Source organism: Phyllobates terribilis, unplaced genomic scaffold, assembly GCF_046119375.1.
Source record: "Phyllobates terribilis strain yellow unplaced genomic scaffold, ASM4611937v1 Scaffold_11__3_contigs__length_659146591, whole genome shotgun sequence".
NCBI classification, from domain to species: domain Eukaryota; kingdom Metazoa; phylum Chordata; class Amphibia; order Anura; family Dendrobatidae; genus Phyllobates; species Phyllobates terribilis.
Window position 1 is genome coordinate 545,535,167 of NW_027362771.1, and position 23,010 is coordinate 545,558,176.

Here is a 23,010-nt window from a genome sequence, read left to right on the forward strand (position 1 = left end):
TTATTAGGGGTCTCATCACCCGGACCCCAACAGATGAAAGTTTCTGATGTGTGTAATTTTTTTTTCGAAAAGTAGTAATGCCAAATTTCTTACTCTTGGTTTGGGGACTAAAAAAAAAAAAAAAAAAGTAATTTCTCACCCATCTTCCCTGCTTGCCTGTCTTATTTTGATACCATCCAGTCCCCAACTCTGGGACTTGTGACCGCTGCAGCCAATCAACGGAAGTAGCGGTGATAAGTCACTGCAGGAGTCGAGTGCGCAGAGCCTGGTGGGGACCAGGGAATCGTTAGTACGAAAGCGGCCGTGATTGGCAAGGAGAGTAATGTAAAAAAAACATTCTTAGGTCTGGAAAACCCTTCTAATGAGAACGTGAAGTCTTACAGAAGAGGTTTCCTCATCTTCTTAACGATGTGAAAATGCAAAGTGCTTGTAAAAACAAGAAACTTAATTGAAAAAAATCTTCTCCGGTGTCAAGAATGGAGGGATTTTTAATTTTATACTGCTTGTTGCTTAGACTGAATAGTTGGCTAGTAACCGATCCGTGGTGGCCGGTCTCCTAGGCCAGGAGAGTGCAGCGCTTACAAGCTATAGTTTGTGAGTGCTGCTCGGAAGCTGGCTGGATCGCTGGAACCCCTGTGCTCCTCCGATGGTACAGGGACAAAGCTTCCTCTGCCGAGAGAGCGCACAGTTTGGGCCAATGGCTCAGGCATGCCACTTTCTCGAGCTGTCAGTCATCAGGAGCGCACCGCTCCCCTTCAGCAAGCAGGAAGCTGGGAGGCAGAGGAGCAGTGTGCTCCTGCAGAACTCTTTAAATGGCTGAAATCATGAAATTTCTCTGACAGGGGGCATACAATGGATATTACTGTAGGTGGTAACCGAGAGCCATGTGCAGATGCTGAAGGATAACCCAAGTTATTTACCATTACAATAAGAGAACAGCCGATACACTTGACAACTCCTTACTTGCCTATAGTATAATGCTATAAAACTATGGGAGTAAGAGACATCACGCCATATGTAAACGCGCTGGGCTAATGGGGGAGCAACCATGAACGTGAAATATTCTTTCCTCCATTCTAGTACTTAAAAAATACATTTTATGACATCACTATTTGTGTTCGTCATCATCTACCAGTCATTTTGTTGTATTCCTTTTCCATTTTATATGCAATTATAACAATATATGCAATTATATGCAGTTATAACAATGACTGGCGGGAAGGGGTAATTTTTCATAATTTTGTAAGTAATTTTTTTTTAACGTTTAGTTATTTTTTTTACTTATCTCACAAAGATGAAAAAAAGATGATTAGTGAACTTTCATTATTATTTTTTTTCCAGTACTGTGCTGGGTCTAGTTAAGCCTAGAAGCTGTCTACTAACAGTGGCATCCCAACAATCGCTTGAGTGGATTCAAGTGATAATAAGAGGCAGAAGTGGTAAAAACCTGTACATTGGTAGTAAGTACTAGGACAGCTAGTCATATATACAGTGACTGGTCCTTAAAGGTTATTCTCAACGTAGTGCTTCAGAAGTGCACCGCTCCCCAGCCTACAGGCTTACTGCTTGCCAGGAGGCGGTGAGCACCTGATGATTGACAGTTCAGCTGAGCTGCTGATCTGAACGGAGCACTCTCTGAAGCGGAAAGCAGAGACAGCTTTGCCTCTGCAGCATCGGAGGAACACAGGGGCACTGAATCTGGCTGGATATAGAGCTTCGGCCAACTTCAGTGGAGTGCTTACAAGCTCTATAGTAGGGAACTTCTAAGCACTGCGATCCTTGCCTAGGAGACAGGAGAGATCTGTATGAGGCTTCCTACCACTAAGTTACTACTGAGTGGGAGGAAAATCACATGATCTCTATTGATATCCTATATAATTGCATCCAGTATGAAGAAGACATGTAAAATGGATTCCTGTGTATTATTGAGGAGCAGGAGGGGGTTAGAAACAGCAACTGAGGTAAACCCTGTCACAGCCTTCTCCTCAGGTTGTTGTCTGAGTACAAAATTTAGCTAGACTCAGATTAACCCTGACTCAGAAAAGCAGCTATAATCTTTCTGTAGTCGATTAACCTTTGACACACAGCTATGTCCTCTTCCTGCAGATTAACCCATTACAAAGAGGACATAGCTGCTTGTAAAGGGTTAATCTGCAGGAAGAGGATATAGCTTACAAGAAGTTATGTCCTCTTCCTGCAAATTTACCCCTTACAAGCAGCTATGTCCTTTTCCTGCAGATTAACCTGTTACAAGCAGCTATGTCCTCATCTTGCAGATTACCCCGTTACAAGAAGCTATGTCTTCTTCCTGCAGATAACCCCCTCCCCACCTTCTTTACTAGAAACTGTATGCCCCTCATTTATCTGGGCAGCATAATATGTATGTTATGTCCTCCTCCTGCAGATTAACCCCTTACAAGCAGCTATGTCCCCTTCCTGCAGATTAACCTGTTATAAGCAGCTATGTCCCCATCTTGCAGATTAGCCAGTTACAAGAAGCTATGTCCTCTTCCTGCAAATAACCCCCTGCCCCCTTTACTAGAAGCTGTATGCCCCTCATTTATCTGGGCTGCATAATACACCAGGCAACTTATTAAATGGGTAATAAAATAACTATAGTTATTAGGGGAGGAAAAAAAAAAGTCACCTGATTTGCGTATTGCTAATTTGTTGCTTGTTGGGATGCATTAGCGAATTCGCTTTTGGTGAGTTTATGAGTAAAATAAGTGAATCGATTCTCCTATTATATTCTATGAACCTGTAAGTATAGAAAATGGCAAAACAGGCCAAATCCTGGCAAATCTTAGTACAATGCTCCTTTTACCATTCAGAAGAAGAATAGAATTAGCTGCCCACCCCCCTTCACAATTGGTATCTCCAAGACAAAAGGATCTCACCAGATTTTGTGCCCGCTCTAATAAAGTGAAAGCAAAACCCGTGCCCCTGAAATATTGAGGGAAATCATCAGATTTCCTAATGACATATATTTGACAAAAGCCTTATAATGTCATCTACTGTCACTTTTTATATTTTTCTCATAACGGTCAAATCCCCCTTTAAGCAACTGCATCCCCCTCCTGCATAATACTCAGGGACATCCTATTACACGTATAAATACTAATATTTTGTGTGTAGAAAAGTTCAGGCTCTTTTACAGGAGATGAGGAAAGTCTTTTTGCAGTTCATTGGGATGAATTAGTAAATTTTCTTTTAGTGAACGCAGCTTCCTATGGCCAGATATCGGCCCGTGTATAGGGTCACACGGTACATTGCGATCTTATAGTTACCAAGTGTAATTGCTGTTAGTAAAGCCGGTTATGAACGATGGGTTTGTAAATGAAAACAGAATAAAAAAAACGTAAAACTACAGATGATAAAGTAACAAAAGAAAAGAAGAAATGTGAATAAAGAATAAAAGACTCTACAGGCTTCATCTGGTCAGGGTCTATAGTAATCTAACATTAACCAATAATAGGGCTGGATACATAGTAACACATGAACGTGAAACTCTTCATGATCATCTGTCATCAGGTCATACATTACATGCACAGGGAGCATACAGGTACACATATATATAAGATTCCCACACCTAAGGCGGCCGCCCCAGTGGTTAAGAGGACATTCAGCTATCTGATCAATTACTTAGCTGGCTACAGATTTCTGACCCATGCTGTGTGAAACTACAACCCCCAGCAGGTGCTGACATTGCTACATATGTGGAGAAGGAGGCAGCTGGACAGATGAAAAGCTCAGATTTACAAAATGTTGTTCAGTAAAAGGGCAGGTTACATTTTTGGGGGGGGATTTCTCAATTGTTCCCTCCCATGGTCATATTAGCAGAGTTGGATGCTTAAAGAGGTTATCCAGCGCCTGGATACGATACCTGCAACAAAGCAGGAGACCATCGACACAACAACAGCAGTGCCATTCTACTCTCGATCAGGCAGAGAGAGGCGCTGGATAACCCCTTTAAGGCTAATTTAACACTTTGGGTGCTCGGTGCACCCTTGGTGTGGCCAAACAGTTCAGTGCACCTTCCCATCTACTTGTTTTCCATCTATCCCACCCCCCTTGTCTTGCTCTATAAAGCCAGAGCTGCCAATCAAAATAGAGGGGGTGGAGATAGAGGGGAAACAAGTAGCAGTTAAATGTTTGGCCACACCATGGGTGCATCAACCATCTGTGCTTGTTTTGAACAGTCATTCTGAGCTGACAGAGTCCCCTTTATAGGTCTCATTTCTCCACTTTTTTCTGTCCCCAATACCCTGGGCAGGCTGCCGTGTAAGCGGACGACACATGGATGTATGAGCACACATTAGCTCCCGTATGATAGATGGATCCTGCGCTATGAGATCACACTCACTAAACCCCCTAAACATTAGCGCCGAACATGACTGAACGTGTCACATTGCTTACCTCGCGCACATACAAAGCAGAAGCTGACGTTGACCGCGCAGGACGAATGGCCGCTGCGTTTGGAATGGTTGCTGCAAATCATGAGGCCTGAAGACAGGCTAAGGCTGCCGGCAGCCATACAACTGTCCCCCTTGTGGTACGCCACAGGGCACCGCACACAGCGTAATATGCGTCCTGCAAGAGAGAAGCAGCTAAGTGACCTAGAAAAGAGCACAATACCGCCGCCTCTACACCCCGGGATAAATCTACATGCAATGGTCTGTAACTTTTGATTGTAGCTGCATTTTTATAGTTTTGAAAGTGTTAAAGGGATATTTTCTTCTTAAAAGGATAATGCAGTTTTACATACATTAAGCTTCATCGTTACATAAATGAAAAGTTCTACAACTTTCTAATATACCATGCGTTTCAATTCCTCACTTTTTAAATGGACGATTTTACTGTTGTATCTGGTTCTAGTACAACAAGAAAAAGGATTCCTGTTTTGTAGGAATCTGATGTGCCAGCGCTGAGAAATTGGAGCTTTGAAACTGTATGCAAATCAGCCTGACAGTGCAATGGGGGCGTGTTAATGTCCTACAATGCTTTGACACACTCCAAATTCACTTCCAGGTGGCTAATTTTCATATAGCTTGATTTCTCAGAGCTGGCACATCATATTACTACAAAACAGGAATGATTTTTATTGTTGCACTGGGACCTATACCCCCATAGTGAAAGGTTCCCTTTAAATAGTGAGGGATTGAAATGAAAAAGTATGTTAGAAGGTTGTAGAACTTTTCATTTATAGCATGATTAAAGGGGTTGCCACTTCTTGGACAACATCTTCCTAAACCCTATATTCCCAAAGTAAAATAAAGACCACAAATACTTACCCAATCTCCCCCTCACCCACCGGCGCCATTCTAGCGATATCAGAGCTGGGTCACATGAGGCTTGCATAATATTGTTATGCCACATGAGCGCTGCAGCCAATCAGCGCCTGCTATTGAGCGACTGTACTCTCACTTCCTTTGGAGAAACCTCGGGTATCCAAAGGAAGTGAGAGCATAGCAGCTCATAAGTGACTGCTGATTGTTATGCCACGTGAGCCCTGCAGACAATGTCACATGAGCCATGGAAAACCCAGAGCCGACATCTCCGGTATAGGAGGTGAGTATATAGGGTTTATTACAGTCAACAATTTCACGAGCGTTCTGAATTTCTAATAAATCAGAGCATAATTGGTCATATAGTGCATGCATGCATAAATGCTCACTCCAAAAGTATGCAGCTAGTTAAAGAGGAAGAGAAGGAGTGTTTCTTTAAAAAGGTATAATTTTATTGATCACACAGATAAAACACCGCTTTTGCACTACACTCCGGCGTCTTCATGCGATCCCACGCATGCCTGGGAGTCTCCATGGCTGCCGGGTTTGTTTGGGTTGGCTTGACAGCCAGGAGCAGGCGCATCGCAGTTGCGGCGATCTACGCAGGCGCTGTACCCTCGCTCGCGAAGGGTGATTCAGCGATCATGTGACTTTGATCACATGATAAAAAGGTCCTGTAGATAACCATATGATACTTCCCCTTGAGAAAGTGTGAGCCTTGCACGCGAAACGCGCGTCGGGGACCCATCCATTCTGTCTATACCCCAAGGGAGGCCTGTCCACAATACGGGTAAGGTGTCATAGAGGAATATGTTTTATGGGAATCCTGGCATTTTGATATACTAGATGACCCTCACCAGTTGATGCCACTCATGTCTAGCCTCGGTGAACTGTGACATATTGCTTTTGAGAGGTTACATTAGATACTGGGTACAATTTAGTGGCACATCTTATGGTGATTGTGTGCCCATTACATGAGCACATATGTTTGGGTACTCTCATGATTAATCATCTACGGTCTGTCCCACTGACCCATAATTTTATATTCTATCTCCCATTTACTATGCGGTTCCTTTCTCCTCCTGTATGACTTACCACCCTTCATGTTCCTTCTTTTAAACCTGGTGTTTTATCTATGTGATCAATAAAATTATACCTTTTTAAAAGAAATACTCCTTCTCTTCCTCCTTTAACTAGCTTTTTATTAGAGGTGAGCGGATCAATTTGTGGGACTTCGGTCCAGCTTCCATGTCAGAGGCGGCCAGACAGGAATTCTGCGAATCTCTAACCTTCCAGTATCCTCGTGTCGACATTTGATTTGTCAGGATTGGTGCAACGACATCTGTGCTACCAGCCCTGGCTAATCAAAAACTGCGCCACAGACGCCAGACGGTAAAAGATTCACAGGTACCACTTATCACGGGTTTACCATGACAGAGAGGGGCCAGAAGACCACGGTGTCTGATTTCACATACTGCACTGATTAGAAGCACTTCACCATCATATTAAACGGTGCAGGGTTCTGCTAGCACTGCAGGGGTTAAGCTGTACAGTCGAGAGTCTCTGAAGCTTTCCTGCTTTAATAGTCTCAGCTGTTCAGTGTTGGCCACTCCCCTCTCCTACATATACTCACCTCTGGCAATCAGGAATGCCAGTGTTAGTTTTATACCGCCTGGTTCCAGAGTTGGAGGTGTTAGTTATTTGAGGAGGCGTTTGGAGTGTTGTTCTAAAGACTGTTGGTTGGGTTGGTGATTTATCTGAGTGCATATCCTAATCCTCTCACATTTGTTTTTTTCCTTCCTATATTTCCTGGTATTCCACTCTGTTGTTTGTGAGTGCATATTTGTGTGATTGGTACTTTCATTTATCCATTTACGTCTTCCCTTGTTAGTCGGGCTTGTGTATTCTTATACACTACTACTCCCCACTTCCCTGGGTGGGGGAGGGAACATATAAGGTCTGATTCAGGAGCTCTGCAAGGCACGTGGCCCCGGCATCTTCACCATTAAAAGTAATCCAGGGAGCAGAGATAGCTAAGGCGCCCCTAGCTTTAGGGATAGGGAAGAAGCATCTAGCCCGGGATATCAAACAACAGTCTTGTGACACCACTGACATTGAAGCTGGACTGCAATCCCGTGATTCGATTTGCTCATCTCTAGTGTTTTTCATCGAGGAATATAGAATTTAAGAAGGAACTGTCCTAGTAGAGGACAACCTTATTTCTATAAAACTGCAAATCGTTTTAACTCATTCAAAATTATAGAAGTGAAGCTTAAAAGTTTTTGCAAAGGTACAGAAGAATGCATGTAGATTTATACAGTGGCAGTAAATCTGTACAGAGCTAGTCCTGCTCTTGGGAGATACAACTGTATACAGCGGAGGCAATGCTCTGTGAGCTAAACATTAATTTCTCTGCTGTTAAGCTCACAGAGCATTGACCAGACTGAATATAACTGCATCCGCTTCTCAGTTGGGAGCAGGATTAGTTATATACTAGAATTACGGACTCAACTCACATCTTGAAAAAAATGGTGAAGAAGTGACAGCATAATAAAGTTGTACAAGTTTTTTAACCAGAAAAACAATTTTTTTAAGCATTTATCGTACACCCAGAGATACCATAAATCTATCACGAGGGTCCTAAAAGTGGGGGCTTGCAGCCATCTAGAGAACAAAGAATTGATGAACAATTTGCCAAGGAGTTTAATGGGGAAGTGGGTGCGCCACCACTGCAGAACTTTACAGAAACCTTCAGGTCCCACTTCTTGCATACAACTACCCTATATTTCTAGGTCACCTTTGCAAGCTCTGTACAGGCCTTTGTCAGTGGTGCAGGAGCTACAGCAGTGGTGGGGGCACCTGAGGCCCCTGGAATCTAAGACGGTTGCCGCATACTGCCGCGCACAGGCTTCGTGGTAAAACTTGCCGCAAGAAGAAACACAGCAGCGCTTAACACTGGTGCTAGGAATTTTGCAGGAGAAGCATGTATGGAGACCTGTCAGAAAGCAAAAAAAAAGTCATATCCGATCATGGTAAAAGTAATATCTGCACCGTATAGAAGGCTAGAAAAAACACACACTAATCCCTACTATACAGAATACCCTGCCGCACGATAACATGAATCTTCCCATACGCACCAGTTTTGCACTCCATGCAGATGAATTTTCCTTCTGGAACTGTATCCATGCCAAGACATTCAAGGTGGAAGAGCCGAGAGCAATCTCCATTACAGGACACCAAAGACTCCCCAAAATTTTCACAGATCTAAAAGGAAAGGTTTCACAAAAATGTTAAATTAGTATTGGAACTGCGTCTTACAAGCGTACATGATCCAACCAGTATTAAAGGTTATTCCTGTTTCATATATGTGATCGGTAGGGGGCCAACCACTGGGACTCCCACTGACCATAAAAGGGGCCAACCACTGGGACTCCCACTGACCATAAGAGGGGCCAACCACTGGGACTCCCACTGACCATAAGAGGGGCCAACCACTGGTACTCCCATTGACCATAAGAGGGGCCAACCACTGGGACTCCCATTGACCATAAGAGAGGCCAACCACTGGGACTCCCATTGACCATAAGAGGGGCCAACCACTGGGACTCCCACTGACCATAAGAGGGGCCAACCACTGGGACTCCCATTGACCATAAGAGGGGCCAACCACTGGGACTCCCATTGACCATAAGAGGGGCCAACCACTGGGACTCCCACTGACCATAAGAGGGGCCGACCACTGGGACTCCCACTGACCATAAGAGGAGCCAACCACTGGGACTCCCACTGACCATAAGAGGGGCCGACCACTGGGACTCCCACTGACCATAAGAGGGGTCGACCACTGGGACTCCCACTGACCATAAGAGGGGCCGACCAATGGGACTTCCACTGATCATAAGAGGGGACAACCACTGGGACTCCCACTGACCATAAGAGGGGACAACCACTGGGACTCCCATTGACCATAAGAGGGGACAACGACTGGGACTCCCACTGACCATAAGAGGGGACAACCACTGGGACTCCCACTGACCATAAGAGGGGACAACGACTGGGACTCCCACTGACCATAAGGGGGGCCGACCACTGGGACTCCCACTGACCATAAGAGGGGCCGACCAATGTGACTCCCACTGACCATAAGAGGGGCCAACCACTGGGACTCCCAATGACCATAAGAGGGGCCGACCACTGGGACTCCCACTGACCATAAGAGGGGACAACCACTGGGACTCCCACTGACCATAAGAGGGGCCAAACACTGGGACTCCCACTGACTATAAGAGGGGACGACCACTGGGACTCCCACTGACCATAGGAGGGGCCGACCAATGGGACTCCCACTGACCATAAGAGGGGCCGACCACTGGGACTCCCACTGACCATAAGAGGGGCCGACCACTGGGACTCCCACTGACCATAAGAGGGGCCGACCACTGGGACTCCCACTGACCATAAGAGGGGCCGACCACTGGGACTCCCACTGACCATAAGAGGGGCCGACCACTGGGACTCCCACTGACCATAAGAGGGGCAAAACCACTGGGACTCCCACTGACCATAAGAGGGGCAAAACCACTGGGACTCCCACTGATCATAAAAGGGGCAAACCCACTGGGACTCCCACTGACCATAAGAGGGCCGACCACTGGGACTCCCACTGACCATAAGAGGGCCGACCACTGGGACTCCCACTGACCATAAGAGGGCCGACCACTGGGACTCCCACTGACCATAAGAGGGGCCGACCACTGGGACTTCCACAGACCATATGAGGGGCCAACCACTGGGACTCCCACTGACCATAAGAAGGGGCAAAACCACTGGGACTCCCATTGACCATAAGAGGGGCAAAACCACTGGAACTCCCACTGACCATAAGAGGGGTGATGATAAGGTGATGTTAGGTCCTAGTGTTATGGCAATGGGAATTATTGCACACACACCTGACATACGGTGTCTCTCTTTCCGGAACGCCGAGAAACAGTGGAGTCTACAGACTGGACATCAGAGGCATCGGCATCACCAGCAGCTGACGGACTGTCCACTTGCTTCTCAAAGCTAATCTGTATCCGAAATGAAGTACAACAGGTTATGCACGACAAGTCAAATAAAATGGAAAAATGGGAATATATTTACGCACACATTTAATAAAGTAACTAGATAAAATATTTTTTTTACTATTAAAGAAGCTAGGAGAAAATGAAAGCAAAAAGTAATAGTAATAGAATGAGGGATGGAGGAAGGGAGAGCAGGCCGTGGGTGGGGGCGAGAGCAGGCCGTGGGTGGGGGCGAAAGTAGGCCGTGGGTGGGGGCGAGAGCAGGCCGTGGGTGGGGGCGAGAGCAGGCTGTGGGTGGGGGCGAGAGCAGGCCGTGGGTAGGGGCGAAAGTAGGCCGTGGGTGGGGGCGAGAGCAGGCCGTGGGTGGGGGCGAGAGCAGGCCGTGGGTGGGGGCGAAAGTAGGCTGTGGGTGGGGGCGAGAGCAGGCCGTGGGTGGGGGCGAGAGCAGGCCGTGGGTGGGGGCGAAAGTAGGCCGTGGGTGGGGGCGAGCGCAGGCCGAGCATGGGTGCGGAGCGCAGGCCGAGCGTCGGTGCAAGCGATGGCCGAGTGCGTGTACGAGAGCAGGCCAAGTGGGGGAGCGAACGCAGGCAGAGTGGGGACGCGAACGCTGGCTGAGGGCGGGTGCGAAAGCAAGCCGAGTGGCGTGAAGTGGGAACTAATGGAAGGATGGAGGAAGAAGCGAAGCCCGAAAGAAATGAAGGAGAAAGGACGTAAAGAAAAAGGGAATTGAGGAAGGAAGTTCAGGCGGAAAAGAAACAAGGGGAGTGAAGGCAGGGTGGGAAGTAGGACACCATAAGAACAGAGGCGGTGGATTACAATGTGAATCTCATGATCCCTCTCAGTCGGTGACATGCTCCATAGCTCCTTATACACAAGAGTCACAGACCGCATCATCTCATGTGATCAGAGCTGACAGACCCGGGAGAATTCATTCTCCGGAGAACGTCTGTGCTGTGCACCGCCTCAAAGTGCGTTACCACAATGACTATTATCATGACTTGCCTACATATATTTAACGTTCAACCATTAACTTTTTTAGGACTTAAGACGTTGCATGCTGATCCCACCTGAGCATCGTTCAGGCCCCGCGAGTCAGAGTCAGAGGCGTCCCGGTAAGAGGAGTTGGCAAGTTCCACGTCGGTAGAGGCCCGGCTTCTCTTCTTCAAGGGCTTGCATGCGTCTGATATCTCACTGGCCCCTTGAAACGAGGAGGGTCAGGATTCACTAACGAGCCATGTAGCAGCTTCCATTAGTTTCAATGAGAACGAATGCAGATGTTTGGGAAGTTACGTTATGGAGTTACTGCGGCTAATGCTTGGCTTTTTAGTGTAGATGTCAAACAAACAACATGGTCAAAGGAATATGGAGACCTTGGAAATTGTGAGATTTTCAGTGTATACACTAGTATTATACCAACAACACTCACCCTTCTGCAATCCCGTCTGCACCGCTGTTAATGGCGTAACGTCAACCTGTAGGAGAATATCAGAAAATAATCAATGAAGGGGTCTCAATCTGTCTCTGAGACGATCAGAAAGGGAGGTCACCTGCATCCCCCCCTACATAAATCTTTTTTCATCGACATGCAAACTGACTGCGTTACTTTGGATGTGCTTGATAATCCCCGAGATTAAAAGTTTATGTCCATCTTTGCAAACAAATTCCTCTTAATGCCCCAATAGAAATAAAATAATGAAATATATGTAATTTTGCATTAGATTTTAAAGGGAATCTGTTAGCACAGCAGGTTTTTCTATGTAATCTGAGAGCAGCATGATGTTGGGGCTGAGACACTGATTCCAGGGATGTATCACTTACTAGGCTGTGTGCTGTTTCATTCGTGTTTTATCAGCAGGAGATTATCACTGCAGGACTAGATGTTGTGTGCCAGGAAGTCCAGCTAATCTATATAACCCCGCCCCCCACCACTGATTGGCAGTTTCCTGTATACGTTGTCAGCAAGCTGCCAATCAGTGGTGTGGGTGGACTTATACACAGCTCAGCATTCTGAGCTCTGCTAGATCTACAGCAGAGAAAACAGGGATTTTATGAAAAATTACACCAAGAAGCCCAGTAAGTGACACATCCCCGGAATCAGGGGCTCTGCCCCTAACATTACATTAAAAAAACAAACTGCTGACAGATTCCTTTAAACTCATATATATTTTTATTTATGGGCCCTATGTGTCTCCATGGTAACAGACAGCAAACAAATTCTGTATATACATTGACTTTATGCTAACGAACATTTGGTAGGATAGCCAAAAGTAGGGGACAGATAGAAGGGAATATGACTTCAGGATCAGACTACACATTATTCTTCATAGGAGCTGCACAAACAAAATGGTAAGAAATATTTAATCAATACCTACTGGAATGTTTTTTTATTCTTCATTTTATTTGCAATATGAGAATAATTAAACAAAAAAAAAAGAAATAAAAGATATATTTTACTAATGGAAAATGTAATGGTAATCCGGAAGCCCCATGTGGCAGCCCTTCAGATCTGGACACACCACATGCTCGTATTCCTATGCTGTTTTTTTCCGCCATGCATGGATTGTGTTTTGAAAATATATTAGACCGTTAATTGCCGCAGAAATCATACTGCAAATTCACCTCTCCTGGACATTCACTAAAACACAGGCTGATTTAATTCCACTTGCTGCACACTGACCAGATAATCCTAAAGGGAACTGACTGTTCGGATCTCATGGATCGGGGATAAAATCCCTTTAACCACTGCAAAAAGGGTGAAATCCACAGCAAAATCTGCAAAAAAAATAGATGCACATTTTGCAGTAGTTTGTAAGGCCATTTTTCTTTGCATGGGAATTTTAACCTGATGCTCGGGATTAAAACTCTTTTATTTTAAAAGTATGGGACGCAGGGTTAGCTGGAGCTGGTTAAGTGCAAGGCGGTCAGAGAGATCCATAGACCCCCGAGGAGAAAGCAGAAAATACTTTGATGATGCTGCCATTCCTAAATCGAATGTTTGTATGATCCCCTCCATGCAACAATGTACGGTGGTGCTCAAAACTTTACATACCCCGGCAGAATTTTTCCTTTCTTGGCCTTGTTTCAGAGAATATGAATAACAAAAAAACTATTTCTCCACTCATGGTTATTGGTTGGGTGAAGCCATTTATTGTCAAACTACTGTGTTTTCTCTTTTTAAATCTTAATGAAAACCAAAAACATCCAAATGACCCTGATCAAAAGTTCTCATACCCCTGTACTTAATACCGTGTATTGCCCCCTCTAACATCAATGACAGCTTTAAGTCTTTTGTGGTTGTTGTGGATGAGGTTCTGTATTTCCTCAGATGGTAAAGCTGCCCATTCTTCTTGGCAAAAAGCCTCCAGTTCCTGTAAATTCCTGGGCTGTCTAGCATGAGCTGCGCGCTTGAGATCTCCCCAGAGAGGCTCAATGATATTGAGGTCAGGAGACTGAGATGACCACTCCAGAACCTTCACTTTGTTCTGCTGTAGCCAATGACAGGTCGACTTGGCCTTGTGTTTTGGATCGTTGTCATGTTGGAACGTCCGTCTTTCATCATAAGCCTTGTTGACCTCTCAGCACATGTAACGTTTATGGTTGTGGCCAAAAAGTTAAATTTTGGTCTCATCACTCCAAATTATCTTAATCCAGAAGTTTTGAGGCTTGTCTCTGTGCTGTTTGCCGTATCGTAAGTGAGATACTTTGTGGCATTTGCATAGTAATGGCTTTCTTCTGGCGACTCGTCCATGCAGCCCATTTTTCTTCAAGTGCCTCCTTATTGTGCATCTTGAAACAGTCACACCGCTAGTTTTCAGAGAGTCCTGAATTTCAGCTGATGCTATTTGTGGGTTTTCCTTTGCATCCCGAACGATTTTCCTGGCAGTTGTGGCCGAAACTTTTGTTGGTCTACCTGACCGTGGTTTGGTTTTTACAGAGCCCCTGATTTTCCATTTGTTAATCACAGTTTGAACGCTGCTGAGTGGCATAATCAATTCCTTGGATATTTTTTTGTATCCCTTTACTGTATTATATAGTTCAACTACCTTTTCCCGTAGATCCGTTGACAATTCTTTTGCTTTTCCCATGACTCACAATCCAGAAACGTCAGTGGCTGGATGAAAGATGCAAGAGTCTGTCTGGATCCCAGAAACTCACTCAGCTTTTATGAACACACACTGATTACAAGCAAACAGGTCACAGTTGAGGATGTTACCTTTAGTAGCCATTCAAACCCATTTGTGTCAAATTCTGTGCATGTTATCAGGCCAAAATCACCCGGGTATGTGAACTTTTGATCAGGGTCATTTGGATGTTTTTGGTTGTCATTAAGATTAAAAAAGAGAAAACACAGTAGTTTGACAATAAATGGCTTCACCCAACCAATAACCATGAGTGGAGAAAAAGTTTTTTTGTTTCATTCATATTCTCTGAAACAAGGCCCAGAAAGAAAAAATTCTCTCGGGGTATGTAAACTTTTGAGCACAACTGTATACAACCTATGTGTCACTCAGAATTCCAACAATCAAAAATAAAGGGTCTCCCCTGGGCAGCATCTCTATCATGGCTGTGCCATATTGTTTTGTCTCCTGGTGAAGGGGCAACACAATAACGCCAGGCCGCATTTTGCTTGTGCTACTCTGAGCAGCCTGCATGGCCTGCAGCATCTACGGACTTGTCTCCCATCGAGCACATCTGGGACGTCATTGGACGGCAATTTCAAAGGAAGCTTCCAGCAGTGGATCTTGATGATTTGCTCAAGTGTATTCAGCGAGGCAGAACTTTCCTAGACAACCATTAATAACCTCATTGATAGCAGCCAAGGATCTAAGTGCGGGGATTTCTGCATGTGGTGCACATATTCCATAGTGAATAAATCCAGATGTTCTGAAAATTTTTCATCATTTGCAGATTAGTAACTTCTCTATCCATCCATCATTCCATAACTTTTCCTTCTTGGTGACATAATTTCAATGTTAAATAAGTTTATATTATACACTGTACAAAAAAATAAAGGGAACACTTACACAGCACAATGCAGCTCCAAGTCAATAACACTTCTGTGAAATCTACCTGTCCAGCTATGAAGCAACACTGATTGTGAATCCATTTCTCCTGCTGTTGTGCAAATGGAACAGACAACTGGTAGAAATGATCGGCAATTAGCAAGACTCCCCCTATAAAGGAGAGGTTCTGCAGGTGGTGACCACAGACCATTTCTCTGTTCTCATCCTTTTTGGCTGTTTTGGTCACTTTTGCAATTTCTCATTGCTCTCACCCCTAGAGGTACCTTAGCATGAGGCGGTGTCTACAGTATAACCCACAGCAGTTGCTCAGGTAGTGCAGCTCATCCAGGATGGCAGCATCAATGCGAGCTGTGGCAATAAGGGTAGCTGTGTCTGTCAGCACGGTGTCCAGAGCATGGAGCAAATACCAGGAGACAGGCCAGTACACCAGGAGACGTGGAGGAGGCCGTAGGAGGGCAACAACCCTGCAGCAGGACCGCTGCCTCCGCCTTTGCACAAGGAGGAACAGGAGGAGCAAAGCCCCGAAAAATAACATCCAACAGGCCACTAACATCCATGTGTCTGCTCATACAGTCAGAAACAGACTCCATGAGGGTGGTATGAGGACCCGACGTCCACAAGTGGGTGTTGTGCTTACAGCCCAACACCGTGCATAGTGATTGGCAGATTCCACATTGGCGCCCTGTGCTCTTCACAGATAAGAGCAGGTTCACACTGAGCACATGTGACAGACGTGACAGAGTCTGGAGACGCCGTGGAGAACGTTCTGCCACTTGCAACATCCTGCAGCATGGCCGGTTTGGCAGTTGGTCAGTAATGGTGTGGGGAAGCATTTCTTTGGAGGGCCGCACAGCCCTCCATGTGCTCGCCAGAGGTAGCCTGACTGCCTTTAGGTACTGAGATAAAATCCTCAGACCCCTTGCGAGACCATATGCTGGTGCGGTTGGCCCTGGGTTCCTTCTGATGCATGACAATGCTAGGCCTCATGGGGTTGATGTGTGTCAGCAGTTCTTGCAAGGTGAAGGCATTGATGCTTTGGATTGGCCCGCCAGTTCCCCAGACCGGAATCCAATCGAGAATATCTGGGACATCATGTCTAGTTCCATCCGCCAGTTGCACCACAGACTGTCCAGGAGTTGGCGGATGTTTAGTCCAGGTCTGGGAGAAGATCCCTCAGGAGAACATCTGCTGCCTCATCAGGAGCATGCCCAGGCGTTGTAGGGAGGTCATACAGGCACGTGGAGGCCACACACAATACTGAGCCTCATTTCCTTGTCTTGAGGCATTTCCACTGAAGTTGGATCAGCCTGTAATTTGATTTTCCACTTAAATTTTGAGTATCATTCCAAATCAAGACCTCCATGGGATATTAATTTTGACTTACATTGATCATTTTTATGTTTTATTGTTCTCAACGCATTTCACTATGTAATGAATAAAGATTTGCAACTGGAGTATTTCATTCAGTGATATCTAGGATGTGGTATTTTAGTGTTCCCTTTATTTTTTTGAGCAGTGTAATAAACTCATTTAACATTGAAGTTATAACAAAAATTATATAATTGTATTTATTTTTGGAAAGTTTTAACCCAGGATTTTTAAAAGAAATAAATATGATAAAGAAAAGTTCTAAATAAAAAAACAAAATATATAAAAAAGACACACATATACATATATATACACACACATACATACAGTGGGTAAAATAAGTATTTTGATACACTGCTGATTTTGTAAGTTTTTGTAAGTTTTCCCACCTACAAAGAATGGAGAGGTCTGTAATTATTATAGTAGGTACACTTCACCTGTGAGAGACAGAATCTAAAAATAAAAAACAGAAAATCACATTATATGATTTTTAAATAATTAAATTGCATTTTATTGCATGAAATGAGTATTTGATCACCTACCAACCAGCAAGAATTCTGGCTCTCACAGACCTGTTAGTTTTATTTAAGAAGCCCTCCTACTCTGCACTCATTACCTGTATTAATCGCACCTGTTTGAACTCGTTACCTGTATAAAAGACACTTGTCCATATACTCAATCACACTCCAACCTCTCCACCATGGCCAAGACCAAAGAGCTGTCAAAGGACACCAGGGACAAAATTGTAGACCTGCACAAGGCTGGGATGGGTACAGGAAAATTGACAAGCAGCTAGGTGAGAAGGCAACAAGTGTTGGCACAATTATTAGAAAATGGAAGAAACACAAGATGACTGTCAATCTTCTTCAGTCTGGGGCTTCATGCAACATCTCACCTTGTGGACTAAGGATGATTCTGAGAAAGGTCAGGAATCAGCCCAGAATAACACAGGAGGACCTGGTCAATGACCTGTAGAGAGCTGGGACCACAGTCTCAAACATTACCGTCAGTAACACACTACGCTGTCATGGATTAAAATCCTGCGGGGCAAAAAAGGTCCCCCTGCTCACGAGCAGTTTGTGAATGACCGAATGAAGTTCGCCAATGACCATCTGGATAATCCAGAGGAGGCATGGGAGAAGGTCATGTGGTCAGATGAGACCAAAATAGAACTTTTTGGTATCAACTCCACTCGCTGTGTTTGCAGCGTCCCAATTGTGAAGCATGGTGGGGGAAACATCATACTTTAGGGGTGATTTTCTGCAAAAACGCAGGATGACCGTATTGAAGGGAGGATGGATGGGGTCATGTATTGCGAAATTTTGACCAGCAACCTCCTTCCCTCAGTAAGAGAACTGAAAATGGGTCGTGGCTGGGTATTCCAGAATGACAATGACCCGAAACACAGAGCCAGGGTAACTAAGGAGTGGCTCCGTAAGAAGCATTTCAACGTCTTGGAGTGGCCTAGCCAGTCTCCAGACCAGAACCTAATAGAAAATCTTTGGAAGGAGCTGAAACTCAATGTTGCCCAATGACAGCCTGAAACCTGAAAGATCTGTATGGAGGAGTGAGCCAAAATTCCTGCTGCAGTCTGTGCAAACGTGGTCAAGAACTACAGGAAACGTCTGACCTCTGTAATTGCAAACAAAGATTTCTGTGGCTAATATTAAGTCCTGTTTTTCTATTGTATCAAATACTTATTTCATGCAATAAAATGAAAAGTAATTATGTAAAAATCGAACAATGTGATTTTATGTATTTTTTATTAAGACTCTGTCTCTCACTGGTGAAGTGTACCTACGATAAAAATTACAGACATCTCCATGCTTTGTAGTGGGCAATCTTGGAAATCGGCAGTGTATCAAATACTTATTTTCCCCACTGTATGTAAGATATATACACTTAAATATATATTTATATATACACACATATATACTGTATACACACACACACACATATTATAGGTGTTTTTTATATTTTTTTGGAGCAGTATATATATATATATATATATATATATATATATATACAATACAGACCAAAAGTTTGGACACATCTTCTCATTTAAAGATTTTTCAGTATTTTCATGACTATGAAAATTGTACATTCAGACTGAAGGCATCAAAACTATGAATTAACACATGTGGAATTATATACTTAACAAAAAAGTGTGAAGCAACTGAAAATATGTCTTATATTCTAGGTTCTTCAAAGTAGCCACCTTTTGCTTTGATGACTGCTTTGCACACTCTTGGCATTCTCTTGATGAGCTTCAAGAGGTAGTCACCGGAAATGGTCTTCCAACAATCTTGAAGGAGTTCCCAGAGATGCTTAGCACTTGTTGGCCCTTTTGCCTTCACTCTGCGGTCCAGCTCACCCCAAACCATCTTGATTGGGTTCAGGTCTGGTGACTGTGGAGGCCAGGTCATCTGGCGTAGCACCCCATCATTCTCCTTCTTGGTCAAATAGCCCTTACACAGCCTGGAGGTGTGTTTGGGGTCATTGTCCTGTTGAAAAATAAATAATGGTCCAAGATGCAAGATGCTGTGGTATCAATGCTGGTTCAGTATGCCTTCAAATTTGAATAAATCCCCAACAGTGTCACCAGCAAAGCACCCCCACACCATCACACCTCCTCCTCCATGCTTCACGGTGGGAACCAGGCATGTAGAGTCCATCCGTTCACCTTTTCTGCGTCGCACAAAGACACAGTAGTTGGAACCAAAGATCTCAAATTTGGACTCATCAGACCAAAGCACAGATTTCCACTGGTCTAATGTCCATTCCTTGTGTTCTTTAGCCCAAACAAGTCTCTTCTGCTTGTTGCCTGTCTTTAGCAGTGGTTTCCTAGCAGCTATTTTGCCATGAAGGCCTGCTGCACAACGTCTCCTCTTAACAGTTGTTGAAGAGATGTGTCTGCTGCTAGAACTCTGTGTGGCATTGACCTGGTCTCTAATCTGAGCTGCTGTTAACCTGTGATTTCTGAGGCTGGTGACTCGGATAAACTTATCATCAGAAGCAGAGGTGACTCTTGGTCTTCCTTTCCTGGGGCGGTCCTCATGTGAGCCAGTTTCTTTGTAGCGCTTGATGGTTTTTGCAACTGCACTTGGGGACACTTTCAAAGTTTACCCAATTTTTCGCACTGACTGGCCATCATTTCTTAAAGTAATGATGGCCACTCGTTTTTCTTTACTTAGCTTTTTTCTTGCCATAATACAAATTCTAACAGTCTATTCAGTAGGACTATCAGCTGTGTATCCACCTGACTTGTGCACAACACAACTGATGGTCCCAACCCCATTTATAAGGCAAGAAATCCCACTTATTAAACCTGAGAGGGCACACCTGTGAAGTGAAAACCATTTCCGGTGACTACCTCTTGAAGCTCATAAAGAGAATGCCAAGAGTGTGCAAAGCAGTCATCAAAGCAAAAGGTGGCTACTTTGAAGAACCTAGAATATAAGACATATTTTCAGTTGTTTCACACTTTTCTGTTAAGTATATAATTCCACATGTGTTAATTCATAGTTTTGATGCCATCAGTGTGAATGTACAATTTTCATGGTCATGAAAATACAGAAAAATCTTTAAATGAGAAGGTGTGTCTAAACTTTTGGTCTGTACTAATATATATATATATATATATATATATACACATATATATATATATATATATAAAAAAAATCCTGGGTTAAAATTTTCCAAAAATAAATAAAGATTACATAATGTTTCTGCATATACAAGTACGGTATATATATATATATATATATATATATATATATATATATATATATATATATATACACAGGTGGATCTCACTAAATTAGAATATCATCAAACAGTTAATTTATTTCAGTTCTTCAATACAGAAAGTGAAACTCATATTATATAGAGTCATTACAAACGGTTGTTTTTAAATCAGGTATTGGTACTTTTGGCAGTGTGGACAGGGGCCAAGTCCTGCTGGAGAATGACATTTCCATCTCCAAAAAAAGCTTGTCGGCAGAGGGAAGCATGAAGTGCTCTAAAATTTCCTGGTAGACGGCTGCGCTGACTTTGGTCTTGATAAAACACAGTGGACCTACACCAGCAGATGACATGGCTCCCCAAACCATCACTGATTGTGGAAACTTCACACTAGACCTCAAGCAGCTTGGATTGTGGCCTCTCCACTCTTCCTCCAGACTCTGGGACCTTGATTTACAAATGAAAATTGGAACTCTAGGACCTTGTGGAGTGTGTCAATGACTGCCTTCTGGACATCTGCCAAGTCAGCAGTCTTCCCCATGATTGTGGAGCCTACTGAAACAGACTAAGGGACCTTTTTAAACGCTTAGGAAGCTTTTGCAGGTGTTTTTTTGTTAATTATTCTAATTTACTGAGATAATGACTTTTGTGTATTCATTGGCTGTAAGTCATAATCATCAACATTAACAGAAATAAACACTTGAAATAGATCACTCTGTCTGTAATGACTCAATATAAGTTTCACTTTTTGTATTGAAGAGCTGAAATAAATTAACTTTTAGATGATATTCTAATTTAGTGAGATGCACCTGTATGTATGTATGTACAGTACAGACCAAAAGTTTGGACACACCTTCTCATTTAAAGATTTTTCTGTATTTTCATGACTATGAAAATTGTACATTCACACTGAAGGCATCAAAACTATGAATTAACACATGTGGAATTATATACTTATCAAAAAAGTGTGAAAAAACTGAAATATGTCTTATATTCTAGGTTCTTCAAAGTAGCCACCTTTTGCTTTGATGAATGCTTTGCACACTCTTGGCATTCTCTTGATGAGCTTCAAGAGGTAGTCACTGGAAATGGTTTTCACTTCACAGGTGTGCACTGTGAGGTTTAATAAGTCGAATTTCTTGCCTTATAAATGGGGTTGGGGCCATCAGTTGTGATGTGCAGAAGTCTGGTGGATACACAGCTGATAGTCCTACTGAATAGACTGTTAGAATTTGTATTATGGCAAGAAAAAAGCAGCTAAGTAAAGAAAAACGAGTGGCCATCATTACTTTTAAGAAGTGAAGGTAAGTCAGTGCAAAAAATTGGGAAAACTTTGAAAGTGTCCCCAAGTACAGTTGCAAAAACCATCGAGCGCTACAAAGAAACTGGCTCACATGAGGACCGCCCCAGGAAAGGATGACCAAGAGTCACCTCTGCTTCTGAGGATAAGTTTGTCCGAGTCACCAGCCTCAGAAATCGCAGGTTAACAGCAGCTCAGCTTAGAGACCAGGTCAATGCCACACAGAGTTCTAGCAGCAGACACATCTCTACAACAACTGTTAAGAGGAGACTTTGTGCAGCAGGTCTTCATGGTAAAATAGCTGCTAGGAAACCACTGCTAAGGACAGGCAATAAGCAGAAGAGACTTGTTTGGGATAAAGAACACAAGGAATGGACATTAGACCAGTGGAAATCTGTGCTTTGGTCTGATGAGTCCAAATTTGAGATCTTTGGTTCCAACCACCGTGTCTTTGCGCGACGCAGAAAAGGTGAACGGATGGACTCTACATGCCTGGTTCCCACCGTGAAGCATGGAGGAGGAGGTGTGATGGTGTGGGGGTGCTTTGCTGGTGATACTGTTGGGGATTTATTCAAAATTGAAGGCATACTGAACCAGCATGGCTACCACAGCATCTTACAGCGGTATGCTATTCCATCCGGTTTGCGTTTAGTTGGACCATCATTTATTTTTCAACAGTACAATGACCCCAAACACACCTCCAGACTGTGTAAGGGCTATTTGTCCAAGAAGGAGAGTGATTCCTCCACAGTCACCAGACCTGAACCCAATCGAGATGGTTTGGGGTGAGCTGGACCGCAGAGTGCAGGCAAAAGGGCCAACAAGTGCTAAGCATCTCTGGGAACTCCTTCAAGGTTGTTGGAAGACCATTTCCGGTGACTACCTCTTGAAGCTCATCAAGAGAATGCCAAGAGTGTGCAAAGCAGCCATCAAAGCAAAAGATGGCTACTTTGAAGACCCTAGAATATAAGACATATTTTCAGTTGTTTCACACTTTTTTGTTAAGTATATAATTCCACATGTGTTAATTCATAGTTTTGATGCCTTCAGTGTGAATGTACAATTTTCATAGTCATGAAAATAAAGAAAAATCTTTAAATGAGAAGGTGTGTCCAAACTTTTGGTCTGTACTGTATGTATGTATGTATGTATATTATATATACACTGCTCAAAAAAATAAAGGGAACACTTAAACAACAGAATATAACTCCAAGTAAATCAAACTT

The 23,010-nt window shown here is 43.8% G+C and overlaps 1 protein-coding gene across 6 annotated transcripts in view; it reads right to left on the minus strand.

The window, feature by feature from the left end:
- NSD3 (nuclear receptor binding SET domain protein 3) overlaps nucleotides 1-23,010 on the minus strand; it is a 117,754-nt gene that overhangs the window by 18,971 nt on the left and 75,773 nt on the right. For all 6 annotated transcript variants that reach the window (XM_073653947.1, XM_073653946.1, XM_073653944.1 and 3 more), the window contains exons 8-13: nucleotides 11,775-11,820; nucleotides 11,416-11,546; nucleotides 10,235-10,354; nucleotides 8,423-8,549; nucleotides 8,083-8,280; nucleotides 4,417-4,590 (exon numbers count right to left, since the gene is read on the minus strand). In XM_073653947.1, the coding sequence (XP_073510048.1) occupies nucleotides 4,417-4,590; nucleotides 8,083-8,280; nucleotides 8,423-8,549; nucleotides 10,235-10,354; nucleotides 11,416-11,546; nucleotides 11,775-11,820 (796 nt within the window). The remainder of the gene's footprint in view (nucleotides 1-4,416; nucleotides 4,591-8,082; nucleotides 8,281-8,422; nucleotides 8,550-10,234; nucleotides 10,355-11,415; nucleotides 11,547-11,774; nucleotides 11,821-23,010) is intronic.